The sequence below is a fragment of the Zootoca vivipara genome, chromosome 5 (genome assembly GCF_963506605.1).
Source record: "Zootoca vivipara chromosome 5, rZooViv1.1, whole genome shotgun sequence".
Lineage (NCBI taxonomy): Eukaryota > Metazoa > Chordata > Lepidosauria > Squamata > Lacertidae > Zootoca > Zootoca vivipara.
The window spans coordinates 74,331,127-74,356,475 of NC_083280.1; the positions used below are offsets into that span (position 1 = coordinate 74,331,127).

General features: G+C 42.6%; 1 protein-coding gene across 6 annotated transcripts in view; it reads right to left on the reverse strand.

The window, feature by feature from the left end:
- CABCOCO1 (ciliary associated calcium binding coiled-coil 1) overlaps positions 1–25,349 on the reverse strand; it is a 90,474-nt gene that overhangs the window by 64,540 nt on the left and 585 nt on the right. For 3 of the 6 annotated variants that reach the window (XR_009557630.1, XM_060274951.1, XM_060274952.1), the window contains exon 1: positions 8,700–8,917. The exons of 1 other annotated variant lie outside the window; for it this stretch is intronic. Coding sequence is in view for 3 of the 5 variants with exons in the window: in XM_060274951.1 (XP_060130934.1) it covers positions 8,700–8,873 (174 nt within the window). In the remaining 2 variants the exon portion in view is untranslated. Of the gene's footprint in view, positions 1–8,699; positions 8,918–9,016; positions 9,195–25,349 lie in introns of those variants that run through there. 2 more of the 6 variants (XM_035138103.2, XM_035138101.2) reach the window with 2 other exon arrangements.

A 25,349-nucleotide genomic window follows, 5' to 3' on the forward strand; every position in this document is an offset into this window, starting at 1 on the left:
AACTGGCAGAGACCAGTGGAACACAAAGGGGAACCAGCTGCAGTGCGGGAAGAAGGCAAATAGATTAGCTGAGGGGCACTGACAGCTCATCTTCCTTTGCCTTCTTCCCACTCTACAGCTGGGTCCCCGTTCTCTAGAGGAATACCCTGTAGGTTTTGTGATCTGAGGTTTTTAAGGCCACGCTTTGCAAGACGAAGCAGCGGCCATAGAAAACCTCGTCGTTTTGCGAGGCAACCTCCGATCGCAAAACCCATTCATCTAGCGAAAAATTCGTCTAGCAGGGCATTCGTCTAGCGAGGCACCACTGTACCACTATTTACCAATTCATATCTTACTAGTGGTTTTCAGCCCGTTTAATAACGGGCGCTAGAATCCTGGGGTTCGGAGAAGCGCTTGCGCAGCGCTTATCCGAACCCTGGGACCTGTCCTTGCTGTCGGCGGCAGGGGGACAGGAACGGAGGAGGAGAAAGCGCTGCTTTCTCTTCCTCCGTTCCTCTCCCGCAGCCGCCGACAGGAAGCAGACATTCCAGAGTTCGGAGAAGCACTTGTACAGCGCTTCTCTGAACCCTGGGACCTGTCCTTGCTGTCGGCGGCAGGGGGACAGGAACGAAGGAGGAGAAAGCGCTGCTTTCTCCTCCTCCGTTCCTCTCCCGCAGCCGCCGACAGGAAGCAGACATCCCAGGGTTCGGAGAAGCGCTTGCGCAGTGCTTCTCCGAACCCTGGGACCTGTCCTTGCTGTCAGCGGCAAGGGGACAGGAACGAAGGAGGAGAAAGCGCTGCTTTCTCCTCCTCCGTTCCTCTCCCGCAGCCGCCGACAGGAAGCAGACATCCCAGGGTTCGGAGAAGCGCTTGTTCAGCGCTTCTCCGAACCCTGGGACCCGTCCTTGCTGTCGGCGGCAGGGGGACAGGAACGGAGGAGCGCTTTCTCCTTCCTTCCTCTCCCCCAGCCGCCGACAGGAAGGACGCGCGCACTCTCCCCCCCGCCTCCTCCAACCGCCGCTCCTCACGGGCCAGGGAGGGTTGTGAGGAGGCCTTCGCCGGCCTCCACCCTCGCTTCCCTGACGTGCCCTGCAGTGAGGCGGTGTCCGGCGGGAGCGGCGGTTGGAGGAGGCAGAAGGGGGGGGAGAGTGCGCGCGGGCAGTCTCTGCTGTCCAATCCCTGTGTCTCTGGGGTACATGCGCAGTACCTCAGGGACACACGGGACAACTGGACGCAGGGACATCTTGGACATTATTATATAGGATTACCAACAAGAAGTGAAAAGCCCCTCTGCCCCCTTGCTTTGGCTGTACATGTATAAGAAAATAATGGCCTGCTGGATCAGGCCAAAGGCCCATCTAATCCAATCCTCTTTCTGTGGCAGAGGGTTCAATAGTTTTATTGCTGGTTCATCAACTGCAGTGGTTTGCCCACAACATTGAAATGTGTGATCTGGCATCTTCCTTACCTAGAGATTCCCAATTATCTCATTGGGGGATATGTTCATAAGCAATCACTGTACAGTGGACCTTCGGGTTGCGAACGTGATCCATGCGGGAGACACATTCGCAACCTGCAGTGCCACATCTGCGCATGCGTTGAAACCCAGAAGTAACCCGTTCTGGGACTTCTGGGTTTGGCACAGTGCGCAACTCGAAAACATGCAACCTGAAGCGGCTGTAACCCGAGGTATGACTGTATTGGGAGAAATTGCTGCCGTATTTTGACCTTCTGAGGTTTTAGTATCATCTGGCAGCAACTTCTGAAGCAGCAACTACAATTAACCTAATATCCCTCAGCAAATTGGTGGAAAGCAATGTGAGGTTCTGCTGGGGAAGACTTAGTTCCTATAAAAGCCAACATTTTATATCCAATAGCAACAAACCAAATCTTTGGGGAACCTCACTTCTTACTGCTCTTCATTGTGAGAAATGTCTGCATACTCCTAATCTCTGTTTCTTATTCTTTAATCAGCTACCAATCCACAACAGCGAAGTTTACTCAAGAGCCTTTGATGAGGATCTTTGCCAAAAGCTTTGTGGAAACTCAAATATATAATGCCTACACCCATATTTTGGTGTTTGTTGACACTTCTAAAGAACTCCTAGAGGTTGGCAAGACATAACTTCTTTTTTCAGAAGCTACATTGATTCTTCCTCAGCAGAGTTTGTTATTTCATATGTTTAATTCTGCTTCCCATCAATTTACCTGGAATAGACAGCAGGATACAAGACCTCTTCTTAAAAACTGGTATTAGATTAGCAGCATTCAAATCCTCCAACATGAAGGCCAATTTCAGTGCAAATATCCCTCAAGGGCTGAGTAAAGTACGAGCCGCTCATCCCCATTCCCTTGTCCCAGAAGACACAGTGGGAACTGCTGCATGGCAACTACCCACGAAGACTTAACTCTACTGTGAGACGAGCAAGACCCAGCTGCTTAGACCCTTGCCTACTGTAAGCTGTTGCCTGCCAACTGTTATCAAGGGAACACTTGCCTCCATCATGCCTGCCTCCATCATCACCTGGACAAGACCCAGCTCCTCAGTCTCATTCCTTTGTCTCAAAGATCTCAGTAGGAACTGTTGCTTGGCAACTACCAACAAGCAACAAAGGAAGATTCTCTCCATCATGGTCTGAGTGAGAGCCAGCGAGGAGGAGAGGACATCAGTGGGTTCTGCTGCCCAGTAGGCAGCAGATGAAGTGCAACACCACAAACAACTAGGGATGAGGGTAGGAAATACCTCCTGAATAATCCTGGTGCCATAGGGCCAACCATAATAATAATAATAATAATAATAATAATTATATCCCACCCTCCCCAGCCATAACCGGGCACAGGGCGGCTAACATCAAAATATAAATACATTAAAACATAAAATACAGCTTAAAATTGGATTAACCATGTGCTCTCTTGTCCTAGTAACAGGCTTGAATCTTCGTAGGTCACTTTGATTGCCTTTTGAGACTATAAAGCAGGATATAAGTATTAATAAAGTATATTTTTTTAAATAAAGTATCAGAAATTTCACTTTTAAGAACTCTTATTCCTAACCCATGTGGACCCAGCCATGCATTTATTTTTTATTTGTTGATTACCTCAGATATTTAAACTTGTCACCTTTATTTGACTTAGTTTTCAAAGTAGTATCCTCGGCAGTGCTCTATGAAAATCTACCAATCCTCCTTCGGTCATCCATCCTTTTGTACGTACTGTATATTCCTGCATATAAGACTACTTATTAATCCAGGAAAATCTTCTCAAAAGTCGGGGGTTGTCTTATACGCCCAGTCGTCTTATACGCCGGAATATATGGTAGGTCATTTAACAATTCAACCACCTCCAGGGCTGGTTTCTGGATTCTGATATATTTAGACTATTTAATTTTGTCTTAATGCTTTCAGCAACAAACTCCCCAAGTTCCTTTTCCCTTGCCTTATTGCCAAAGTATTCACTCCTTTTTATTTCCCCCATTTCAACAAAACTCCCACTTTTTAAATGAAAACTTCTTGCCTTTTATAGCTTCCTTGACTCTGCTCGTTAAGCAGACTATTGGTGCTTAACATCAAAAAGGCCGCAGAGCAGCTTTCAAACCTATTTCTGGGGGAAAGCTGACAGGAGCTGTGGAACATTGGGTTCAGGACAATTCATCCTTTAGGAATGATGGTGTAAATATTTCTAGTTCATCAAAGTGGCAATAGGGTAAAACTTGACAATGAGCATACAGGGGAGGGGGGAGAAATGACAGCTGTTTGAAGAGGCCCAAGAGAACTTGCACACAAAAAGACAATTTTGAGAGGGACACAGAGTAAAGGTACTTACAGGCTAGTACTAGAACAATTCAAGATAGAGACATGGGATTGCACGCTGTTAAGAGAGAACATAGGTATAATGGGCATATCACAAATCCAGGAAAAATAGACCTGTCATTTAGGTACAGTCACAATACTGCTTTCCTACTTTGAGGTGATTTTCTGAGGCCAACTTTTGAAAAATATTGTGTTTCATTAAAAAAAAAAGCAAATCCATCTCAGAAGTAAAGAAAATATGGTAAAGATTTTGCCCCAGTTTTTAAGTTTACAGATGTCTATAGACAGAGCCAGTCTTAGTATTATGGGTGAGATCCAATGTTGCACCAGCAGACCCCGTGGTCCTTTTCCGCCTGCCCCTTGCAGCCACCTATGGCCCCAACCTGCTTCCAAGGGATCCCCAAACCCCCTAGACCTGATTTTGGGGGTACACAGGAGGGAGCTGCAGGGAGAGGAGAAAGGGGAAGTCCTGCAAGAGGAAGTCCGCTGCACAAGTGGACGCCACATCTGGATATTGACCTGTAAATGCAACTGACCTTTTTCTACAACACTGCTCCCAAAATGATGGAAACCCAGGTAACAATAAATGGACCGATCTTTCCCATCATTGACAAAAGAGAGCATTTGAATGCAAGAAAATGCAAACCTAATCTTTACCTGACCATAATCCAATGAATTACAATTTTAATTCTTACGCAATCTGAATTAATGCATGTCACCATCTCACAACCTTTGGTCTGGTTCAAACATTATAAACCATAGTTAAAAACAAACTATGGTTTAATGTGAATGGGCAGCATGCTGGTGCCTTGCTACTTCTCTGCTCCTGCCACACTGCCAGAAAACAAGTCAAAGTTTGTTTTGTTTTAATGTTCAAATCCTAGCTTGCGATTCATTTCTCTCCCAACAAACCTTGGAGGATAACAAATCAGAAGCCAAGGTTTGGATATCACGACAAGTCAGATTCTGAACTCTTTCCCAAATGTACTTATCCATTTATTCGTAAAATAATTTCTATACCACACTTTGGTCCTCATTAAAGTGCCAATTTAAAAAGTTATAAAACCAGAGAGCATTAAAACAAACCAACAAATTCATGCCACAGGCAGGAATGAACTAAAATTAACCGAAAGCCTGGCAGAATAAAAATGCCATTTCTGTACCACTAGATGCATTGTATTTTTATGTTGTGAGCCTCCCCAAGATCTACAAATAATGGGTGGTGTACAAATTTAATAAAATAAAATAAAATAAAAGAAATAAAAGAAATCATTAGTGAAAGGTGCAATTGAACTTCTAGATGAAACACAGACTATTAAAATCTATCTCTCACACATACATCTTTATGGTTTAATCCCAGCTACCAGCAGCAACAGAAAAGGGATTTCCTTTATATCTCATGCCCTTCTATTTTCTGAATTAAAGCTCTTCCTTCATACACTTGATTCACACAGGCCTCTCCTGACTGACCTTCCTTACCTTTTAGTTTTCTCCCCAATGTGCTCTAACTTTAGATTGTAAGCCTTTGGGCACTGCCTATTTTCTTCTTGATTTTTGTGCAATGCCAAATAAATTATATTAAAAAGCAAGCCAACTTTACTTAGTCTTCAGTCCTATGCATGCTTACTTAAGAGTAAAACCCTACTGAACTGTCTCAAATTCCAATATTAACATGCATAGGATCAGGCTGTTAGATTTCCAAGTCATGGCCCAAACAGAAAACTTTGCTTCAAAACACTGACATCAATGTTTTTGGTTTTTTTTAAAAAAACGTTTGTGTCACTTATTTATTTATTTACCACCCTCTCATAAAATATCAGGTTGGTGTACATTATGTATACTATATAAAATATAAACATTATTAAAAACAAAACAGAGTGATCCTTAAAGTGAATGGCTGGTCAAAAGGTTTTTAAAAGCTGCACAGGTCTCTTGGCATTTATACCATTAAAATATGTCAATTTCCATTCTACAGGAACATAGGAAGTTGCCTTATACCAAGTTAGATCACCTGTCCATCTAGGTTGCCATTGTCTCTAAGCTGATTGGAAGAACGTCTCCCATGTTTTCAGACAGTTATCCCAAGGTATGAGTCTGGGAACTTCCATATTTGACACATGTTTAGCTAAAGCTCTTTGGCATTGCATGTACACTATTTTTAGCAACTAAGTTGGCACTCCACAACTCTTCTTCTTCCTCTTCCTCTTCCTCTTCCTCTTCTTCTTTCTCCTCACAATTAAAGCTTACTTCTAACACTTCCACTCCGTTAATGCTGCCCTTTTCACTCATTTCACATGATCTGCTTGAAGCGCTTTTGAGTTTCTTTCCCATTCTTGGTATGCACGCATAAAACATAAAGATGCAATACTGAATGTGCTTGCATCAGTTTTTATAGTCACCTAGTGATATGTATTTATAACTACATTCAATCTTTCTGCATTTTTGCATCAGCTGTACACAAATGCTTTCAATCCGGAGGGAATCTTTAAGTCTCAACACACCATCTCCCCCCCCCCCCCAAAAAAATCATTCCAATTTGGGAATGGCGTTGTCACATTTTCACAGTCTTTGTCTATGTAAATCTCTCTGATCACAACTAGTGTAGGATGGACCCCAGATTCCTCCTCTTTTACTATGGCAGAAGACACCTGCCACACAGCCATTTTCTTTACTGTTCCCATCCCATGGCCTCTGATGAAATTAACAAAGAGATAGGGAAATCATTAGCAATTTTGTAGATGTGAATTTCCTTTTCTCCCCTCCACTGCCTCTGAAGTTCAGGGAAATTAACAAGGTGGGAGAAAAGCATGGTTATTTGTTTTAATCTAAAAACCACTATGTAAACCAGTGCTAATGCAAACATATATATACTGACAAAATTTATGGTTTCCCTACTGGAATCCAGAGGGGGGCATCTTGGTGAAAATGAAAGGGTTTTCTCATGTTTGTGTAGAGTGGAGAGGTAGTACAGTGAAGGAAATAACAGTGTGGAAGGCTGGAGGAGAGCTACTGTATGTCATCAGCTATGTCATAATGGAGCTACGTCCCCTTATGACATAGCTGGTGCCACTGTCATCAGCTATGTCACAATGTGAATCATATCTGAATCTTAGTTGCCATTCTTTTGCTAGCAGGGCTCCTTTAGCAGCAGCAGGACAAGCCACAACTCTGAAGGGCCATATGAATGCTAACCATTATTATTCCTCACCAACCCGCCCATGTACTCAGATCATCTTCTGGGTACCTCTGCCATCTCAGGTAAAGCAGGTAAATAACATCTATTTACCTCAAGATATTTTCTTTTAGTTTTTTGCCATCTGAAGGAGTTTCAAATCATGCCGTTTTTACCCTGCTGTTCTAGAGATTTTGCTGAAATTATTGTATTTTCATTCTGTTTTAATTCCTTTTATGCTTTAAGAAATATTCGTTTATATAACAAAAAACACAGAACACAGCATCCCATAATGAACAAAAGGCTCATTTACATGTCATATGTACCTAAGACTGCAGTGCTATGCACACTTACAAGGGAGTAAGCCCCAATGAACTTAGTGGGACTTACTTCTGAGTAGACATGCATAGGGCTGCACTGTAAGCAAAACAGAAGAAAGCGGGTTGGATGCTGGAGTCAGATACATAACACATATGTAAGGATTTTTACACATGCGCTGGGTAGAAGTCCCACTGCAGGACTTACTCCCAGGTAAGTGTGCATGACTGTAGTCTAACAATACCTTTAGCTTTAATCAATGGCTACTAGCCATGATGGCTTTGCCCCATGATTGGGGGTGGTAATGCTTTTGAATACCAATTGCTGGAAGCCACAGGAGGGGATAGTAGTCTTGTGTTTGGATTCTGCTCCCACGGACATCTGTGTGACAACTGCGAGAACAAGTTGCTGGACTACCGTAGGTGGGTCACTGGCCTGATCCAGCAGGCTCTTTTTATTTTTAATGTGCCCTGATATGTACAATTTTAAGGGCGATAATAATAACAATTTCAAACAGTTATAATGTATGTGTATGTTTTCTCCTGCTCTGGGGGGTGGGACACGAACCAATGACTTGAAGTTACAAGAAAGAAGATTCTGACTAAACATTTGGAAAAAACCTTTTCGACTGCAAGTGCTGTTCAACAGTGGAATGGTCTCCCTTGGGAGGTTGCGGACTCTCCTTCCGCGGAGGTTTTTAAGCAGAGGTTGGATGGCCACCAGTGCTTTAGCTGAGTTTCCTGTGTTGCAGGGGGTTGCCTAGATGACCTTCGGGACCCCTTCAAACTCTACAATTCTACGATATATTCCTACAAAACAATTTGGTAGTCATTGGGTTGTTGTAGTGGTTTTATATTTTGATTTTGTTCTGTGTTAACCGGCCCAAGACCTCCAGGTATAGGACAGCAGGTACTGTATATAAATTCAATAAAAAATAAATAAAACAATAATTAGATATGTTGTTGTTGTTGTTATTATTATTATTTCAAAAGGCAAATGTAACATATGACCACCCTTCTGAACAACACTAATAAAATTATTATTAATAAGAGCCATAAGTGTTGGAAGCCATCCTGAGTGCCGGGGCATAAATAATAAAATACAACAACAACAACAACAACAACAACAACAACAACTGACCATTACAATAAATATAAGGATTTGAGCCTTACCACAGCCCATCAATACACTCGAAGGGTAGAGAATATTTTAGGGAATGGGGAGAACAGAGCATTTCACCCTTAGGTGGAAAAAGAGGGGAGAGGGACCAGACTGGGGAGGAGGAATGAACTAAGGAGGGCGGCTGAGCGAAGGCTGGCGAGGCCTCCGGGCGGCGGCGGGGCTCGAGTAGGGGAGCCAGGCCGGGGCCCTGGAGCGGAGAGGCAGGCTTGCTTTTTTTTTTTTTTTTTGCCTCTTCCTACCTGCCGGCTGATTCCCTTCTCTTTCTCCTTCTGCTTATTTTTCTTGGCCGCCATAACAACCGCCCTGAGCATATCGGCGCTGCCCATGGAAGACTTCCGGGAGGGGCCATGGTGAGGCCTGGGCGACAAGGCGGGATGCGCCTTGGGGTGCGAGGGGCGGGCCGAGCCCGACATGTCTCCGTCCCGCCCGCCGCCTCCTCCTCCTCCTCCTCCTCCTCCAGGCCGGCCGCGTTCCAAGCGGAGCGCGCCGGGTTCCGAGGATGACGGAGGAGGCGGCGACCCTTCATCTGCGGCGCGAGGGGGTCTTTTTCCTTTACCTCTTGGGGCTACGCCTCCGCTTCGCGAAGGGGAAAGCGAACTCCAGTTTCAGTTCGACCCGGGGGAGAATCAGATCCGAAGTTGGGGCGCAAGCCCGTGGTGGTGGGTTTAGACGAGGCTGCCCCAACCTGCCTTTCCCCAACGTGGCGCACTCCGGATGTTTTTGCGCTCCAGTTCACAGGTGGCAACAGCAGCGCTCATCCTATAGCCGGTCTCGCTTGTCATAAAGGGGCAGCCACGTTTCTAGGTGGGGCAGTGGCCAGTGCCGGATTTAGGTATAATAAGCTAAGCAAGCAATAGTTTAGGGCCCCACGGGGGGGGGAGCACAAAAATTTAAAGGAAAAAACCCACTGGATGTACATTTCCAAAATATAAGATAAAAAAACAAACTAAAACCTACATACAGCAACATTGTTTTGTGTTGCGTAGGCTCCTATGATGTAAGTAATGGGCCACGCCTGGTAGCCTGCTCTCTAAAATATCACATATAAAAGGGCCCCATTACCTTCAGTAGCTAGAGCCTCATCAAACCTAAATCCAGCCCTGGGAGTGGGGTGTGTCGCTCCAGGTGACCCCTCTCACCCTGGTGGAGAGGATGCGAAGGCCAGGCTTTAGGAGCCAATTCCTAACGGGTCAGGTCCCTTCACAGCCTGCTTTCCCCCAATAAAATATTTGCAGGATTGCCTCCTAAAGTTGAGGGGAATTCCCATTCAAATGGTGATCAATTATGTGGGGGTGGGGCTTACCTGCCCCCAATATTTTATTCAAGTTGGCAGTCCTTGGTATTGTCATTCAAATGATGTGTATGTGCCGTGTTTTGTGATCGATTATGCAGAGTGTGCAAATTGAAAAGGCAGGGCAAAGAGAATAAGAAAAAACCCCCACGGTGGTTAACGTGTAAATAATTTTATGCAACAGTTGTGATTTCTGTTTTTGTTTGGATGGCATGGCTGTGTTTTGAAACAGCTGTACTTCTGGCAAGCCCTTCCTAGCCAGGCTCTTCCACCTTATTCAAAAGTAAATCCAAATTAGACAATATTTTGAAGAGTAGAGCCTTCTTCCTGTGATAATCATGTGGCTCCAGTGGTGCAACATAAAATTAGTCTGATGCTGATCAGAATAACTATCACTCTTGGTTCCATACACACAGTAATGGTCAAGGGTAAAATGGGAGCAAAAGGAAAATGAACCACTCATTAAACATCCTCTTTGTGACTATGAGGGTGGCTCAAGAAGGGAAAGTATGTTATCTATGTCATGCGTGTTAAATGTGTCCCCCAGGTGTCTTTAACCAACCCACCTCCCATTGCTCTATCATGTAATATCAATCTTTTGTACATGATCACACACTTTTAACTAATGTAAAATAACTACCATTTCTTTGTGTTATAAATTACCTTTAATTATCTTGGTTGTATGAATGGGTGGTGAGAAAATTACTCAAGGACAATTTAAATTTACTAGTAATCACACAGTTTATCCCCACAGGACTGTTTGATAATCAGCTCGACCATATGCTCTCAAATTCACACAATGCACGTCAAGAATATTTTGCTGAAATCTACAACCATCTCCAGATATACTCAACTATATTCATACATAGTTAGCAGCAGAAGGATACAGAGAATGTTGGGAGAGCCTCCAACAGTTACATCTAATTCCTCACATGCTTTTTCCGCCTTACAGCTAGCTGTGTCTGCAGCTCAAAATAGTAGCTTTAATTGACAATAAAATATGTGTATTTAGTAGAAGAGGAAATAACTGCAGCTTTGCCAGCATCAGCTGTAAAAGCATTGCAGGGAATTTATATAAAAATTCACAGGGGTTTCATCTGCACCGTCTAAACAGTTCTTGAAAATGCTACAACTAATTCTACAAAACACCACAGGATCTGGTACCCTGTGTCCTGTTCTAATGGACAAACCTAGTTTGGGGAAATCTGATTGGTGGTTAGGGATGCAGAGAGGTCAAAGAAGCTCTGGAGCAGCAAAAGAAGAGATGATACAACACACACAGTGATTCTCAAACCTTAAATCACAGCCTTTACTAGTAAGGAAATGGGCTTTTGCTCATTTGTTGTGACAAGGATTTGAGGGGATGGAGGGCTCTGCGTACAGTTCTTGCATTTTGCACAGGATGGAGCCTCTGATGACAACCTTCAGAAAGTGGCCCACTGTTCAGAAACAATGGCAGCTATTGAAGGAGTTGCAGAGATCCTGAGAAGTCTATCCAGTGTGGCTGCGGGATATATTTTTTGTTAGACAAAATTGCAGACGATGACTCTCACCTTTGAGAAGAAAAAAAAGGTAGTCTTTCTTAGTTAAAAATTGCATGGCTGAGGGCTGAATTGTTCCAGAAGTGTGAGGCATTCTTTTATGGACTCTGTTCAGCACTCCTGGCCTGATGCCTTCTTCTTCTGCTACTCCCCATTCGCTTATATAGGTGATTTATCCCCTCTGGCTTCTTTAATTCCCATACACAATCCCAATGCCTGTCATGTGGGAAAAATCAGCCTCCAGGGGCCAAATCCAGGCCTACCTATCCAGCCCTTGGGTCCCTACCCAACCCACATTTTTCATTGGCCCTGCTCTGCACGTGGTTTACCTGCTTTAGAGTAGGGATGACCCAACTTTTTCTTGGCTAAGGGCTTTGTTTGCCCTTCGTTTGCACATAGGTCCGTACTGATCAGTTGAAGAGACTGGATTTGTGTCCTGTTTCCACTCAAATGATTGATCTGATGACCGGGGAGAAGCCAATTTGCATCTCCATCAGGGTGCTGGGCTCCATCGATCTGAACATTGTTTCTACTTTGATTTCTCCCCTTCCCCTTTTTGTTGCTTCCGCCAAAATCTGTGTGGTGGGGGTAGAAAGAGTCTTTGGTGCTGGTGGGAATATTAGGCCCCCAAACAGGGGGTTATCCACTCCTGCTTTAGAGGCTCCCTGTAGCCTCTTCAATGGTCACCCATGATCTGCCTGCCATTGAAAATTTCCCACAATTCCCCAGAGTGATGCTACATCATAGCATTGTGGGAAATTTCAAATGATGCTCACTAATAGTAATAACTGAACTGGAAGAATAGGTGGCAGGTTAAGTCCAATCTGGAGCAGGCATGAGCCCTTGGTAGTTGACTGAGGATCCTGGGGCTGTTTTACCAACATATTCTGCATCCCATCCCATGACTCTGGAAGGGCAGAAGGCATCCCAATGACACATGTTTAGGGAGGCTTTTAATTTTTAATTGTTTTATTTCATTTTTCTGTTGTAAGCCGCCCAGAGTGGCTGGGGAAACCCAGCCAGATGGGCGGGGTATAAATAATAATAATAATAATAATAATAATAATAATAATAATAATAATAATACTGGTACTCCCGAGGTAAAGGGCGTGTAATTCTTTCTGTGTTAAGCAGCTATGTGAAGCTAATGGAATGGAAAATGTTTAACAATATTACATTATGCTGACAATATTTGGCTGCTTTGCAACACAGATCTGCTCTTCATGATACATAGGCATCAGTTTCGAAGAAGCACATATGGAATCAAGTTTTCATCTCTGTCCTCATTGTTAACAGATGTAAGAGACAACACTTCCCAGGTATGCAGTGTTTGCATTTGACACCTTAGGCCTGGCACTGACAGCATCCCAGCTGTTGCATTGGCAACACTGACAAGGGTGGGGTGAGAATCCCCGTGTCACATTGAAGGAGACGGTGCTGAAGCTGTTCCCCACAATAGCACTAATCCGCTTGCCAGAAGGGGGATGAAGTTTTGCAGTTGGCTAATGTTAGCCTCTGGACTTAATGGGCCTACAGAGTCCCCTTTCTCACACCACTTATTTCAAAACATGGCAAGCCAGTCTACCTATGTTTAAGTATCTCCTGCTCGTTCTGCTCCGAAGCTCCAGACTTCTGCTATGGCAGGAGGGACACATTTGATTCCTGAGTGGACCTGAGGCTATCAAAATCCAGCCCAGCTCTGCTCAGTTCAATTTTTGGAAATCGAGTTTTAAACTTTTGTCAAAAGTTTTGTATAATCGTTGTATTTTAACATTTTCATTATTTTTATTGTTTATTTTCACTTTGCTGCTTCTATATCTTTCGAGTGTGTTTAAGTTATCAAGGCCAGTGGCTCCTCAAGAGGCATCTGATTGGCTGGAAATGGGCACTTCTGCTCATTGAATTAATTAAGACACTCCCACAAATGTGTAGAATTGCAGCTACAGCTGGATGCTATTGCTTGCTGTGTTGTGAACCAGCTTGAATCTTCTAAACCCACACCCAACTCTTCTGGTTCTCAGAGCAGGATACAGCCTAGAGTCCTCTCAGAACTTTATTGGCTGAAAAGTGACAAGTCTCAGGACGCAAGTGCAGAGGCTCGTGCAAATGCCTTTAAAATGTATGTTTAACAGTAAACAAAACAAAAAAAACACAGCTACAAATGGTGCAACTATGGGGGAAAAGAGCAGCAGTTGCCAAACTGAAAAGCAAAGTCCTATTAAAACTTCCTTTGATGGTTTGTAAACGATGGAGATAGTTCATAAAGAAGCAATAGTGATGCCTGGGGAAAGGAAACTGGCTGTAAAGTGGATCTAGAAGCCATAATTTTGATTCAGAGCGGGGTGATGTCATTGTCAATTAGTGCACTTTTCTTCTTCTTCCAAGAGTCATCTGTTTAGTACGGAATCTGATTTAGTACATTTGCTGTCATAGGATCAAATTCATATCTGGGTTAGAAACACTGAGGCCAATTGAGATATTCCAGGGATATTATTCTTAGCATGCCACATTTCAGTGCCGTAGAAGCTTGTATGCGACAAAAATACTTAGAGAAAGTCTTGTCAGAAAGGGTTGCATGGAGAAATTCATAGCTGCTGTAAATATCTTCAACGTCACCTTAGTATTATTTATTTGATGGAAGGAAGTAGATAGGAGACCGTTATATATACCCATTGCTGAATGCAGGGTATTGTGTCTCTGAGGTAAACTGTTGATCACTGAAAAAAGCAAAACATTTTCATTATCAGAGTCATTACTTAAAAGTTTTTCTCCTAGCTCCTTGACATTCCTTCTCACAAAGTGAACGTCTTGTTCTTTTTCTACACTGCATACCAATCATGTCATTCTAGAGTCACATTCACATGAACAGTTGTGTCAGCTTAACAAATGCTCTTTAAGCCCTTCATGTCCTTTAACTGTGGTAGTCGGCATGAAGAAGACAAACTGAAAGAGTACAAACTGCCAAAAGTGGCTTCCATGCCTATGGGGTGGGGTGGAGACTCATCATCAATGCCATTGCTTCTCTGCCATTATGAGCTTTTATTTAATAACCATTAAATAATTATTAAAATGTACACAAACCATGGCCTGTACAGTCAGTGGTACACTGTTTGCTTTACATAGAAAAGGTGCCAGGTTCAATTCCTGGTGTCTCCAGGTAAGACTTCTGCCTGAAACCCTGGAAAGCTGCTGCCAGTCAGTGTTGGCAATACTGAGCTAGATGGGCCAATTTGTCTGACTTGGTATATACCAGTTTTGCAGGAAGGTAAATGACATTTCCGTGTGCTCTGGCTTCCTTCATGGTGTCCCGTTGTGCCAGAAGCGGTTTAGTCATGCTGGCCACATGACCTGGAAAGCTGTCTGTGAACAAATGCCAGCTCTCTTGGCCTGAAGCAAGATAAGCGTCACACACCACAGTCACCTTTGACTGGACTTAACTGTCCAGGAATCCTTTACCTTTACCTTACCTATACCAGCTTCCCATGTTCCTAATTTTATTGTAATACATAGTTTGGTGATGCTGAACATGGAACACTTTTGTGGAACATGACTTGTCATCCTTCCAGTCTTACAGCAACCCATTCGAAGATTCAGCCTTTCAACGACAGCCCTGTTGGCTACACTTTATTCTGTTTTTAACTAAGAGAACTTGCTTGCCTTGTGCGATTAAAATGCAGTTTAAACAATGCTGTGATAGCCAATTGTTTTCAGCATGGTTACTATTATTGTGTGTCAAGCAAATGCTTCTCCAACAATAACTCACCATTATGTGGCCAAAGGTAAAAATTGTATGCCATTGTAATCTTTCCAGGCCATTAAGCAGTGTGATACAGATCTGCCTATCTCTTGATAGGATAAGTAAATAAATTTCTAAAAGTGTGCGTATGAGACACCCTCCTTCGTTTTTTATTGGTATCTATGTATGTAAGATCAGCAGAGAATGATTTACCCCAAACGTAAATAGGAAACTGTTCAGTCATGACGAGATATTTCCTAAAGGAGTATTTTTTCTAGCTCATCTTCTATTTGCGAGTATAATTCAGGAACGGAATTTCACAGCCTATCTTCCATAATGGATTATATCATTAGTTTTGCAGCGAGACCTGTTGATTCTGATGGGATATATGTGGCATCATTCCAATGATTTTTAATAACAATATTGAAAAGGATGTCATTTCTCAACATGCAAATATAATTTAGCTATATAGGTACAGGAGTCATATTAAGTTTTACATTATTCAGATATTTTTAGTAGGTGCTCCTGAATGTAGCTGGTCAATATTCTCCCTCCCTCCCTCCCTCCCTCCCCCCCCCTCTCATACACACACACACTTTTGCATTTTAGACAGGAGCAACAACCCAGTACTTCATGCATTTAGTTAACTGAGGTCATGTACATAACATACATTTAAAGCTCCACCTCCCACAAAATATCCTGGGAATTGTAGTTGAAAAACTGGGAATTGTAGCTCTGTGACAATTGTGACATGCAAACTGTGGTTCAAAGGATTTTGGGGCAGGGAGCAATGTGCTTTAAATGTACATTGTGTACACAGCCTTAGTTTCTCACTTTTCCTGTCTTCAGAACACTTTGCTAAACTGAACTTGCGTTGATGTCCCAGGACAAAATAGATTTTTCATGTCTCAGCCCCCGTTGATGCTTACAGACAAGTTCCAGCTACAAATAGACAAAGGATGGTGACTGTTTTGTTTTGTTAACTTTGTCAGTGGTGAAGTTTAGTGGTTTATGTTATGATTGATTGATTGATTGATTGTCCTTATCATTTGTTCTTGTTTTAATTGTGACATTTTTGTACAAGGTGAGACTGCAGCATCCCTAACTTGGGTATCACTTGACGGCATTGCTTCTCAAATTAAGGAAGAAGCATGCCATGCATCTCCTTCAATGTTGCCACTGTGGCACTGTCTGTTTTATACAAGGAGACATATACTTCTCTACAGCAAGAAAAATGGCATCAGGCATGTTTCCTGAAATTCCAATTAAACTGAGTACATGAAGTATTTCATCCATTGATGAAACTGGTGTAGCGTAGCAGCTAAGAGACTATGAAGTCAAGAAGTCTTTGATTTGAATCTCACCTCTGCCAGGAACTCATTACCTCTCTAGCTCTATTTAGAACCACACAGTACTAATTATGTGAGGGAGGAAAGCAGGAGCACTCCACCCCACATCTTCCCTAACATTGTCTATGCTGCTGGTTCTCAAATGTTCCTCTCCACAGACGACTTAAAAATGGTGCACCACATGGCGATTTCTCTGCCTGTTAGCGGTGCTAGATGTTGATGATTTTAAATTGTATTTCCATTGCTGCTTTCATTTCTTATATATTGGGTTTTATTCTAGGCCACACAATCTAATGCCAAGCGTTCCTATTTTCCACGGACAGTCCCGGATTTACAGAAGCCATCCCGGTTTCTGATTCAATCCCGGAATGTCCTGCTTTTCCTTAGGGAAGTTTTTAATGTTTGATGCTGTACTGTTTAGGGAAGTTTTTAATGTTTGATGCTGTACTGTTTTTAATATTCAGTTGGAAGCCGCCCAGAGTGGCTGGGGAAACCCAGCCAGATGGGCAGGGTATAAATAATATATTATTATTATTATTATTATTATTATTATTATTATTATTATTATTAGGACATCCCTATTTTGATCAGAGAAATGTTGGCCCCCAAGCCAAGGAGGTAAGTAACTATACAACCTTCAGAAGACATCTGAAGGCAGCCCTGTATAGGAAAGGAGACACTTGGAGGGTCTGAGGTGATGGGCAGCTAAAGAGCTGGTTTCTAAGTGAATAACAAATACTGGAGATTTGTAATTATTTATTGAATTTATATACAGCCCTATACCCTGAGGTCTCAGGGCGGTTCACATAAAAGATCAACATAAAAACCACAATGTGTCATTGAGGGAACTTCTCTGACATCATTGTGTGATTATATACACACAATGTATATAATCAAAATAAAAACAACAACCCAATAACAACACCCTCCACCCAAAAAAGAGCCACATTTTAAAAGGGCATAGGATGTCAAACAGATCAACCAAAGGCCTGGTTAAAAAGGAACATTTTTGCCTAGCGCCTAAAGGTGTATAATGAAGGCGCCAGGCAAACATCCCTGGGGAGAGCATTCCACAGACGGGGAGCCACTGCAGAGAAGGCCCGTTCTCGTGCTGCCACCCTCCGGACCTCTCAAGGAGGTTTTTGTGGGAACTGTGCTGGCAGGGCAAATAGGTTCTAATAATAATTTATAATAATAACAATAATTTATTACTTATACCCCACCCATCTGGCTGGGCCTCCCTTGCCACTCTGGGTGGCTCCCAACAGAATATTAAAAACACGACAAAACATCAAGCATTAAAAACTTCCCTAAACAGGGCTGCCTTCAGATGTTTTCTAAAAGTCAGGTAGTTGTTTATTTCCTTGATATCTGATGCGAGGGCATTCCACAGGGCGGGTGCCACTACCAAGAAGGCCCTCTGCCTGGTTTTGCCAAAAGCAGCATCTGACCTCCCCCGTCCAACAACAACACATGCCTGACAGCTCTCTGGGAATGCTATGGGGATGGGCGATAGCTCAATGGTAAAGGTTCAGTTCCTGGTATCTCCAGGTAGGGCTTGGATAAACCCGTGTGAAACCTTGGAGAGCCATTGCCAATCTGGGTAAACCAGGCACGGGAAAGCTTTGGAATCCCAGATGTTGCTGAACTACAGCTCCCATCAGCCTCTGCAAGCATGGCCAATGGCCAGGGATGATGGAAGTTATAGTTCAGGATTCACTGTTAGTTGCCAAAGCTTATGGGTAAATTTGAACAGCAGAGCAGGATTGCCACAATCTCTCAGCTTATTTCCCCATTTGTAACATACAGAAAGTGTTTCATGTGTTGAAAACTGCTTCACAGGCATGAAACTTCATAAATTTCCACGGAATCAGGAGTATCTGAGTCATTACAGAATGAATCAGAACTACTTACCAAGATCGTGTGACCAAATCTGCTTAAAAATCAGAACTGCTAGCACTGTGTGCTTTTTGAAACAAAAAGAGAAAGGAGACTGTGGAAATGCGGATGGAAGAGAATTTAATCATGGCGAGTTGTTCCTACAAATGAGGCAGCGTACTAAAACTATTATTTAATGACCTCTCTCCTTAAGAAAAATGTTGTATTAAAATTTTTACAGGAACTTAATAAACCTAATTGCAATTGATTTCAGTGGTCTTTGTATGCTCGACTATGCAGTATTGCAGCCATTGTGGTTAAAAAAATACAGCGCCAGCTAGGAAGAAAACATCAGTCACGTTGAATCGTAAATGCTACTCAAAAGTCAATGAATTCTGAAACATTAAAGTGAAATATTTATGCCCGTATAAACTTCTGAGGGGGAACAATACACTTGCTGTGAGAAGAGCAACCAAAGGCTGATGGAGGATTAATTTTTCCTCCCAATTACCTGCTTCCTATAGATTTTTAATGTATTCTGCGTCAGACACCAGGTTCAATACAATATAATTCTCGACAGACTGTTAATAGGCTCTCATTTCTGTGCCAGAACCTTCTCATCAGGATTAACTGCCACAGAAGGAAAGCAATAGCACCCAACACCAGAATCACCTATGAGGGCACAAATCTATTTTAAAATGTTGCATAGGCTTAGCAACAAGTATATGGTGTGCATTTTTTATTAAAAAATAGCTTTGCTCAAATATATCTTATTTACTTATTTATATTACATTAGAATGAAAATTTTTAAAAAACATCCTTTGGTAAGATCAGACTAAAACCAAAGCTCAGTGCCGTGTAAAACACAGTCAGCTAATTAGAGTCCGACAAAAATCTTGGGCTGAAAACTAGGAAAGGAGAGACCCAGTCAGATTTCCTAGGGTTAGGAGTTCTGCAGGATGGGGGCTACAACAAAGAAGAATCTGATGTATATTTTATTGATTCCATCCAAGGGACAAGACTTTAATATGAGAAGGCAAATACAGAACGAAGTACAGGCATTGTGTCTGATATGGGGACAACCACACACACGTGCATCGTGCCAAACCTGGTCACAAAAATATCACAAAGGAGTGGGATGGGGGATGGGGCAGGAGATGGAATGGGGTGTTTGCAGGGCAGGCTTTTTCAATGGTTGTTCCAGTTATGCATGATTTCACGCAGGTGCACAATGACCCAGAATGCAACCCCCGGACATACGGGGGTTGCCTGTATTCATAAAGGCAGATGGCCTTAGGTACCTTACCCATTCTGCTTGTAGCATCTCCTCCTCACTCTGCCCCTGATCAGGTGCTGAAAGGATCTGTCCCTTAAGGGAGTGTTGATCTGATGGGATCAGCCTCACTTACAGCTAGGTCCTTGTTCTGAAAAAGTACAAGAACTTCCACCTGTCAGGCTTACAGTAGCTATGTGTCTACCTTCTGGAATACCATTCTCTATGTGAAGGACTGCCTGGTCCAAGTTTAGTTTAAAGATAAAGACTCATAAGCAGGGAGGTTAGGAGCCTTAAAGTGGCTTATCAACATTTAGCAGTTGGACTGCAGACTGAGCAAGCACACAGGTCACCTGGTCACAGTCTTCCCCACTATGGCGAGATGTGTTGTATTTCTCTCTAAATTGCGGCAGATATTTCTAAACTTGGAAATTTTGAGCAATTGTGTCCTCTTTTGGGGTGATGTGCAAGTGGCCAGGAACCCGGCACTCAGCTACATTAGTCAAAATGCAGTGTTATAAATGTGTTATAACACTCTGACACCAGGTGGCACTATAGAGCTGAAATTGCAACTCAATGATATTTTCAATTGTGAACTTCACAGTGGTTTTTTTGCAGGGCGTTTTTCAGAGCATATTTAATAGCTGTGTAGATCTAGCCCTGGAGTCCTTGGTTCTGTATGTAGCTACCACGTGTGATGAGTCCCACAGTTGCCATCTGGCGTATTTTCCAGGGCAGTGAAGCATTCCTCAGCGATGCACTGGATTCACCCCCCAGGCTGGTCACTTGGAGCTTCCAAGTCTTCCTATTCGGCCTGGGGATCTGCCTGAGTGACAAAGTTTTTCTGGCTTCTGATGTGTTTTGGTGTCAAGGCTTTGCTCCTTAGCCCTGACACCCTGGTACTACTCCTGACTGCCGGCCTCCTGCTCCTCCCCTGACACCAGAGACAGCGTTGTTTGTTTATTTGTGTACTGCAAAAGCCAAATTAAGCTTCCAGGCAGTTTACAAAATATAAAAACCTGTTACACAGATATATAAGCATTAACACGACATATTTCCCATTAAAACGCAAGCACCCGTAATTACAACACACAATAAAGTAATCCCATTAAAATGGCACAGCAATTAAAACTGGAGACTCAAGTCAAGAGATAAAAGGAATGTCCCTTTGGTAGTAGTAAAATAACAATGTTATGTATTAATTAATTTATATACAGCTTAACACAAAAACAGGCTTCTAAGTGGTTTACAAAGCATAAAAAACCTGTTACATAGACATTGAAATATGAACACCCATAACTAAAACACAAACACACAATCCAATTAAAGCATTGAACTGTAAGCACCCATAATTAAAGTGCACAATAAAAGAATCCTATAAAACTAAAAGAGCTATTCAAAGAGGAGAGTCGGGTTGAGAATTTAAGGGAATGCCTGTGCAAACAGGTGCATCTTCAAAAACCAGTAGGCACCTTGCTTCAGCTTTGCTCTTGGCAAATGGACCCCCCACGCAGCATGGACATGCATTTCAAATATGAGGGAAGCTTCAAAAGCAGTTTGCAATGTGGCATCAGGGATCTGCCATTCAAAAGGGTCAGAGGAAGATTGCAAGCCTTTGAATAGCTCTTTGGATCCATTGAAGGCATCTGAAGGCAGCCCTGTATAGGGAAGCTTTTTAAGGTTTGTTGTTTTATTATGTTTTTATATATGTTGGAAGCTGCCCAGAGTGGCTGGGGCAACCCAGTCAGATGGGTGGGGTACAAATTATTATTATTATTATTATTATTATTATTATTATTATTATTATTATTATTATTATTATTACTACTGAGCTGCAAGCCCATTTTTTGCAAGTTTATTAAAACTTTCAAAATGGAAAGCCCAGCTTATGAATTGGACATGCAATTATACTCTCCAGATCTTATGGAGACCGTTTGTATTCTCTTTGTTTAAATTTGGACAGGAAACATTACACCACCAAAACAATTTTATATACAGTACTCAGAAGAGGCTGATTTCCTGAGTGATTCACCAACACACGAAATCTTAAAGTGAATCATGGCCCACTGTGTTAGAAGAATAGAAACTGCTGAGGGACATACTTTCACCCTGTTTAGATTTTGAATTTTCCAAAAAAGAAAAAGAAAAGAAAAAAGAGCCATTCTCCTCTCGTCTCCTGAAATTTTCCAGAGCAAGTTATCTTTGGGATCAAAAGAAGTTGGCCAACGGAATTACAGGAGAATTTTGTATTAAACAGAACTAACAGACTTCATTTCTCTTGCAATAAACTGAGCAAGAGACAGCGTTCATAATCGAACTGCATTTTTGGGTACTCTACTTTTCCTATAAAAGGCAAAATAGTATCGTGTCCAAGGCAAGGGTTTTGAAAACTATTTAGTGTCTGCTGTTCTGGCTTGGAATATTATGTGGGAGGGGGAACCCGATAAATTAACATGACGATCCCAGAATAGCCAGTTCTTAATAGGCAAGTGCATATTTTGAAAAACGTATCACTGATGTTTTTCAAAAGATTCTGTTTGGACATGCAGGACTTCGGTGCAATAGGGAGCTCTAGGCAAATACCGGCTGCATTATGCCATTCAAAGCTGGGGGAAGCTCTTAAGATACAATGGTGGTGCCCACATAGGACATTGCATGACACATGACTGAACAGGGTTCCATGTGCACATTGTGACCCCGCAGAACTTTGGAATGGGCGGACCATTTCTGGATCAGAAGATGGATCTCTGAAAATGTCTGGGATTGCACCAACAAATTAATGTTTTCTCATTTTCATTGGTGGCACCCTAATGCCCTTTTCAGAATCTGAGTCAGGATTCAAGGCCACAGTCAAACTAATGAAACACCCCAAGTTTGAAAACCAGTAGAGTGATATAGAAATATTCAGTATCAACAAACCCAGCTCAGGTGATACAAATGGGCAACTCAAATGGTCCCTGCCCAGTGAAAAAAGTTCATGCTTGGCAACAGGTGAGCTTCCTGAAAAGGGCATTCTACAGGTAAAATTCTACATGTGGGAGTAACTTCAGAGTTTGCTATTAGTTTATAGTATTAGAACATAAGAAAAGCCTCGTGGATCAGGCCCATCTAGTCCAGCATCTTGTTCTCACAGAGACCAACCAGATGCCTATAGGAGCCAAGCGCAAGAGAATGCTCCCCACCTGGGGTTTCCAGCTATTCATAAGCACACTGCCCCCAACTGTCCAGGCTGAGCATCACAGGGGTTGCTAACCCATTGGCCTCCATATGCCGCCAACTAAAACGATCAGAGGTTATGGGAACTGTAGTTCAGCAACAGCTAGAAAACCACAGGTTAGCCACCCTGGTAAATCGGTTCCCTTGAAGATGCTGTAACAATCAAGCAGGGTTGTTTTTTAAATCTCATTTGGTGAGATGTGTTCATGTTTATCGGACTGAAGTTGTAGGGCTATCATTTCGAAAAGCAGGTATAAGGCTAACCTCTGATGTGGCGATGTTCCTCCTGAGTTATTTGGAAGAGGACTTTCAAGGGGCTATTATTGTTGCCAAATCTTTTAGCTGCTGTGAAAAATTGTATTATCTCACCCTGGGGAAGATGGTTCAGTTCAGTTCTAGATATCGCTGAGATGGATAAAGCAACAGATGGAGTGTGATGAAGGAATGGCTTAGGAGGAACCATGAAACTTGCTGGAAAATGCCTTCCATTTATTCTGTAGTGGAATATTCAATGTAATAACGCAAGACCAGAATGTGTTTTGTGGGGGCAAATGCATTATGATAATAAAATACTTTTCTCCATTTTTTAAAGAACTGGTTGTCTGAGCACAAATCACAGCCATAAAATTTAGTAAACCACCACCCTCAAGTGAAAAAGAGATTTAATAGTAATTGCAGAGGATTTAAAAGAAGCTGAAGCTAATAGTTAATTTATATTACACATGGTTTCTTTGCTGTTTGATTGTATCCTGAAGTGAGGAATAAAACACATAGCTCAGAATCTATAATTAAGAACTACATCTGACAAGATTATTTCTCCTACTGACAAATAAATGTCATTTTTAAAAGGAGTGTTAGAGGGAAAAATGATAAAAACAGGCACAGGGGCAAAAAAAAATTGGTTCTCTGAAGAACACAGAGAGGTCTTTATAAGTACTTACAATAAGCGTTTACACTGTTGAGCTGGCATGCAGATCAAAAGACTGACAGTTTTAATTCATGTTTCCATGCTGCACACACAATGGCATGTACAAGCCAATCTGGATGGCTTTCAGCAAATAATTGATGGTAGGGAAAACTGAGATGTTAAAAATCATTAGCACACAACTCAACTCTTAGGAGAACGCACAGCACGACAAATATTCCAATTCGGCTGACATTCTTTCACTCCATGTCTTTTCACATCCACATATTGGTTTACCCCCCAAAAACAATATTGTCACGAATATTTAACTGTATCATAAGATTAGGCACTTCAATTTGTATGTGAAATGGCAAACAGCGTTCAAAGAATGGGAAAGGACAACACGAAAGAAGCCAGATGCTGGGAAATGCTTCTGCTACTGGCAATGCACATGTTGATGGAGAATCGTTGGCATTGTAAATGCAGTATTTGATTCTAGAATCATTAGAGATGACTTGTTTTTTATGTGTAGTCCACATCCAATCTAGATCAAGTGCATTTGGGGCGGGGGGCAAATTTTCAGGGGCTGCATTTTCAGCTGGTTGAATTTTTGAAATACCCTACATTACCCTGCCGTACATCCATTTGATAACAGATAGAAACAGCTGCAGGCCATCCTGGCAATGGTGTGGTGTGTGTGTGTGTGTGTGTGTGACTCAGACTCATGATGTTGTGGGTGGGTGAATACTGAGATCGCAATCACCACTTCCTTCTTCATTCACCTGGGGCACGTGCAAGCCCAATATATTTTCCTGACTGAGATACAGGACAAGAAAGCATCATCACCCCCTTATACAGAAGCCGACTGGACCGGCAGATGAAGCTTACATCACTCCTGGTGACAGGCAGAATCTTTCCTCAGGCCAAGTGGCACGATGGGTCAGTGTGCCTAGCTGTTAACCAGAAGATTGGTGGTCCGAGCCCACTCAGGGACAACTGTGGGCAGGATTCCTGCATTGCAGGGCATTGGACTAGATGACCCCCAGAGTCCCTCCCAAATCCCACAATTCTATGAAAGGCAGCAGGGGAATTTGGGGGAGTCAGGGCAGACCACATGGGCATACGCAGCTCTGTTCTCCAACCCCTTGCCACTACTTCCAAGCCCACCCCTCAGCATCAGATGCCTGGGGCAAATGCCTCACTGCTTTGATGTGCAAAGGTGGTCCTAAATACAGGACCTGATGGGTGCCGTGCAAAGATTTAGCCTGTGCGCCGCAGCCAAGCTTTATATTATATTATAATATATCCATTATACTATTTTATCTCTCTTCTTCTTCCCAAAGAAAACCAAGGGAGCAAACAGCAAAACTGTGAAAACAGTACAAGGACTTTGGAAACATTTAAAGAAAATCAAATAAACCCACAGCTTAGTAATTTCAAGGTTTTCAGGAGAAATATATTTTAGCCATTATCAAATGCCCAGGTGAACAGGAAGGCTTTCGAATTCCAACTCAGCGTTAACAAGGAGAAGAACAGATGCATTCTACCATAGTTCTAATCCACACTAACACAATCAGTTTAGGATAGGGTTATGTGGCAACCCCACCCCTCAGAAAGTTTACTGGTCTTCTTGATATTCTTCTTGATCCATTTGAAAGTTCTCAGGGGTTTTGCCTGACGGGAACCTCCACATTCACTTTC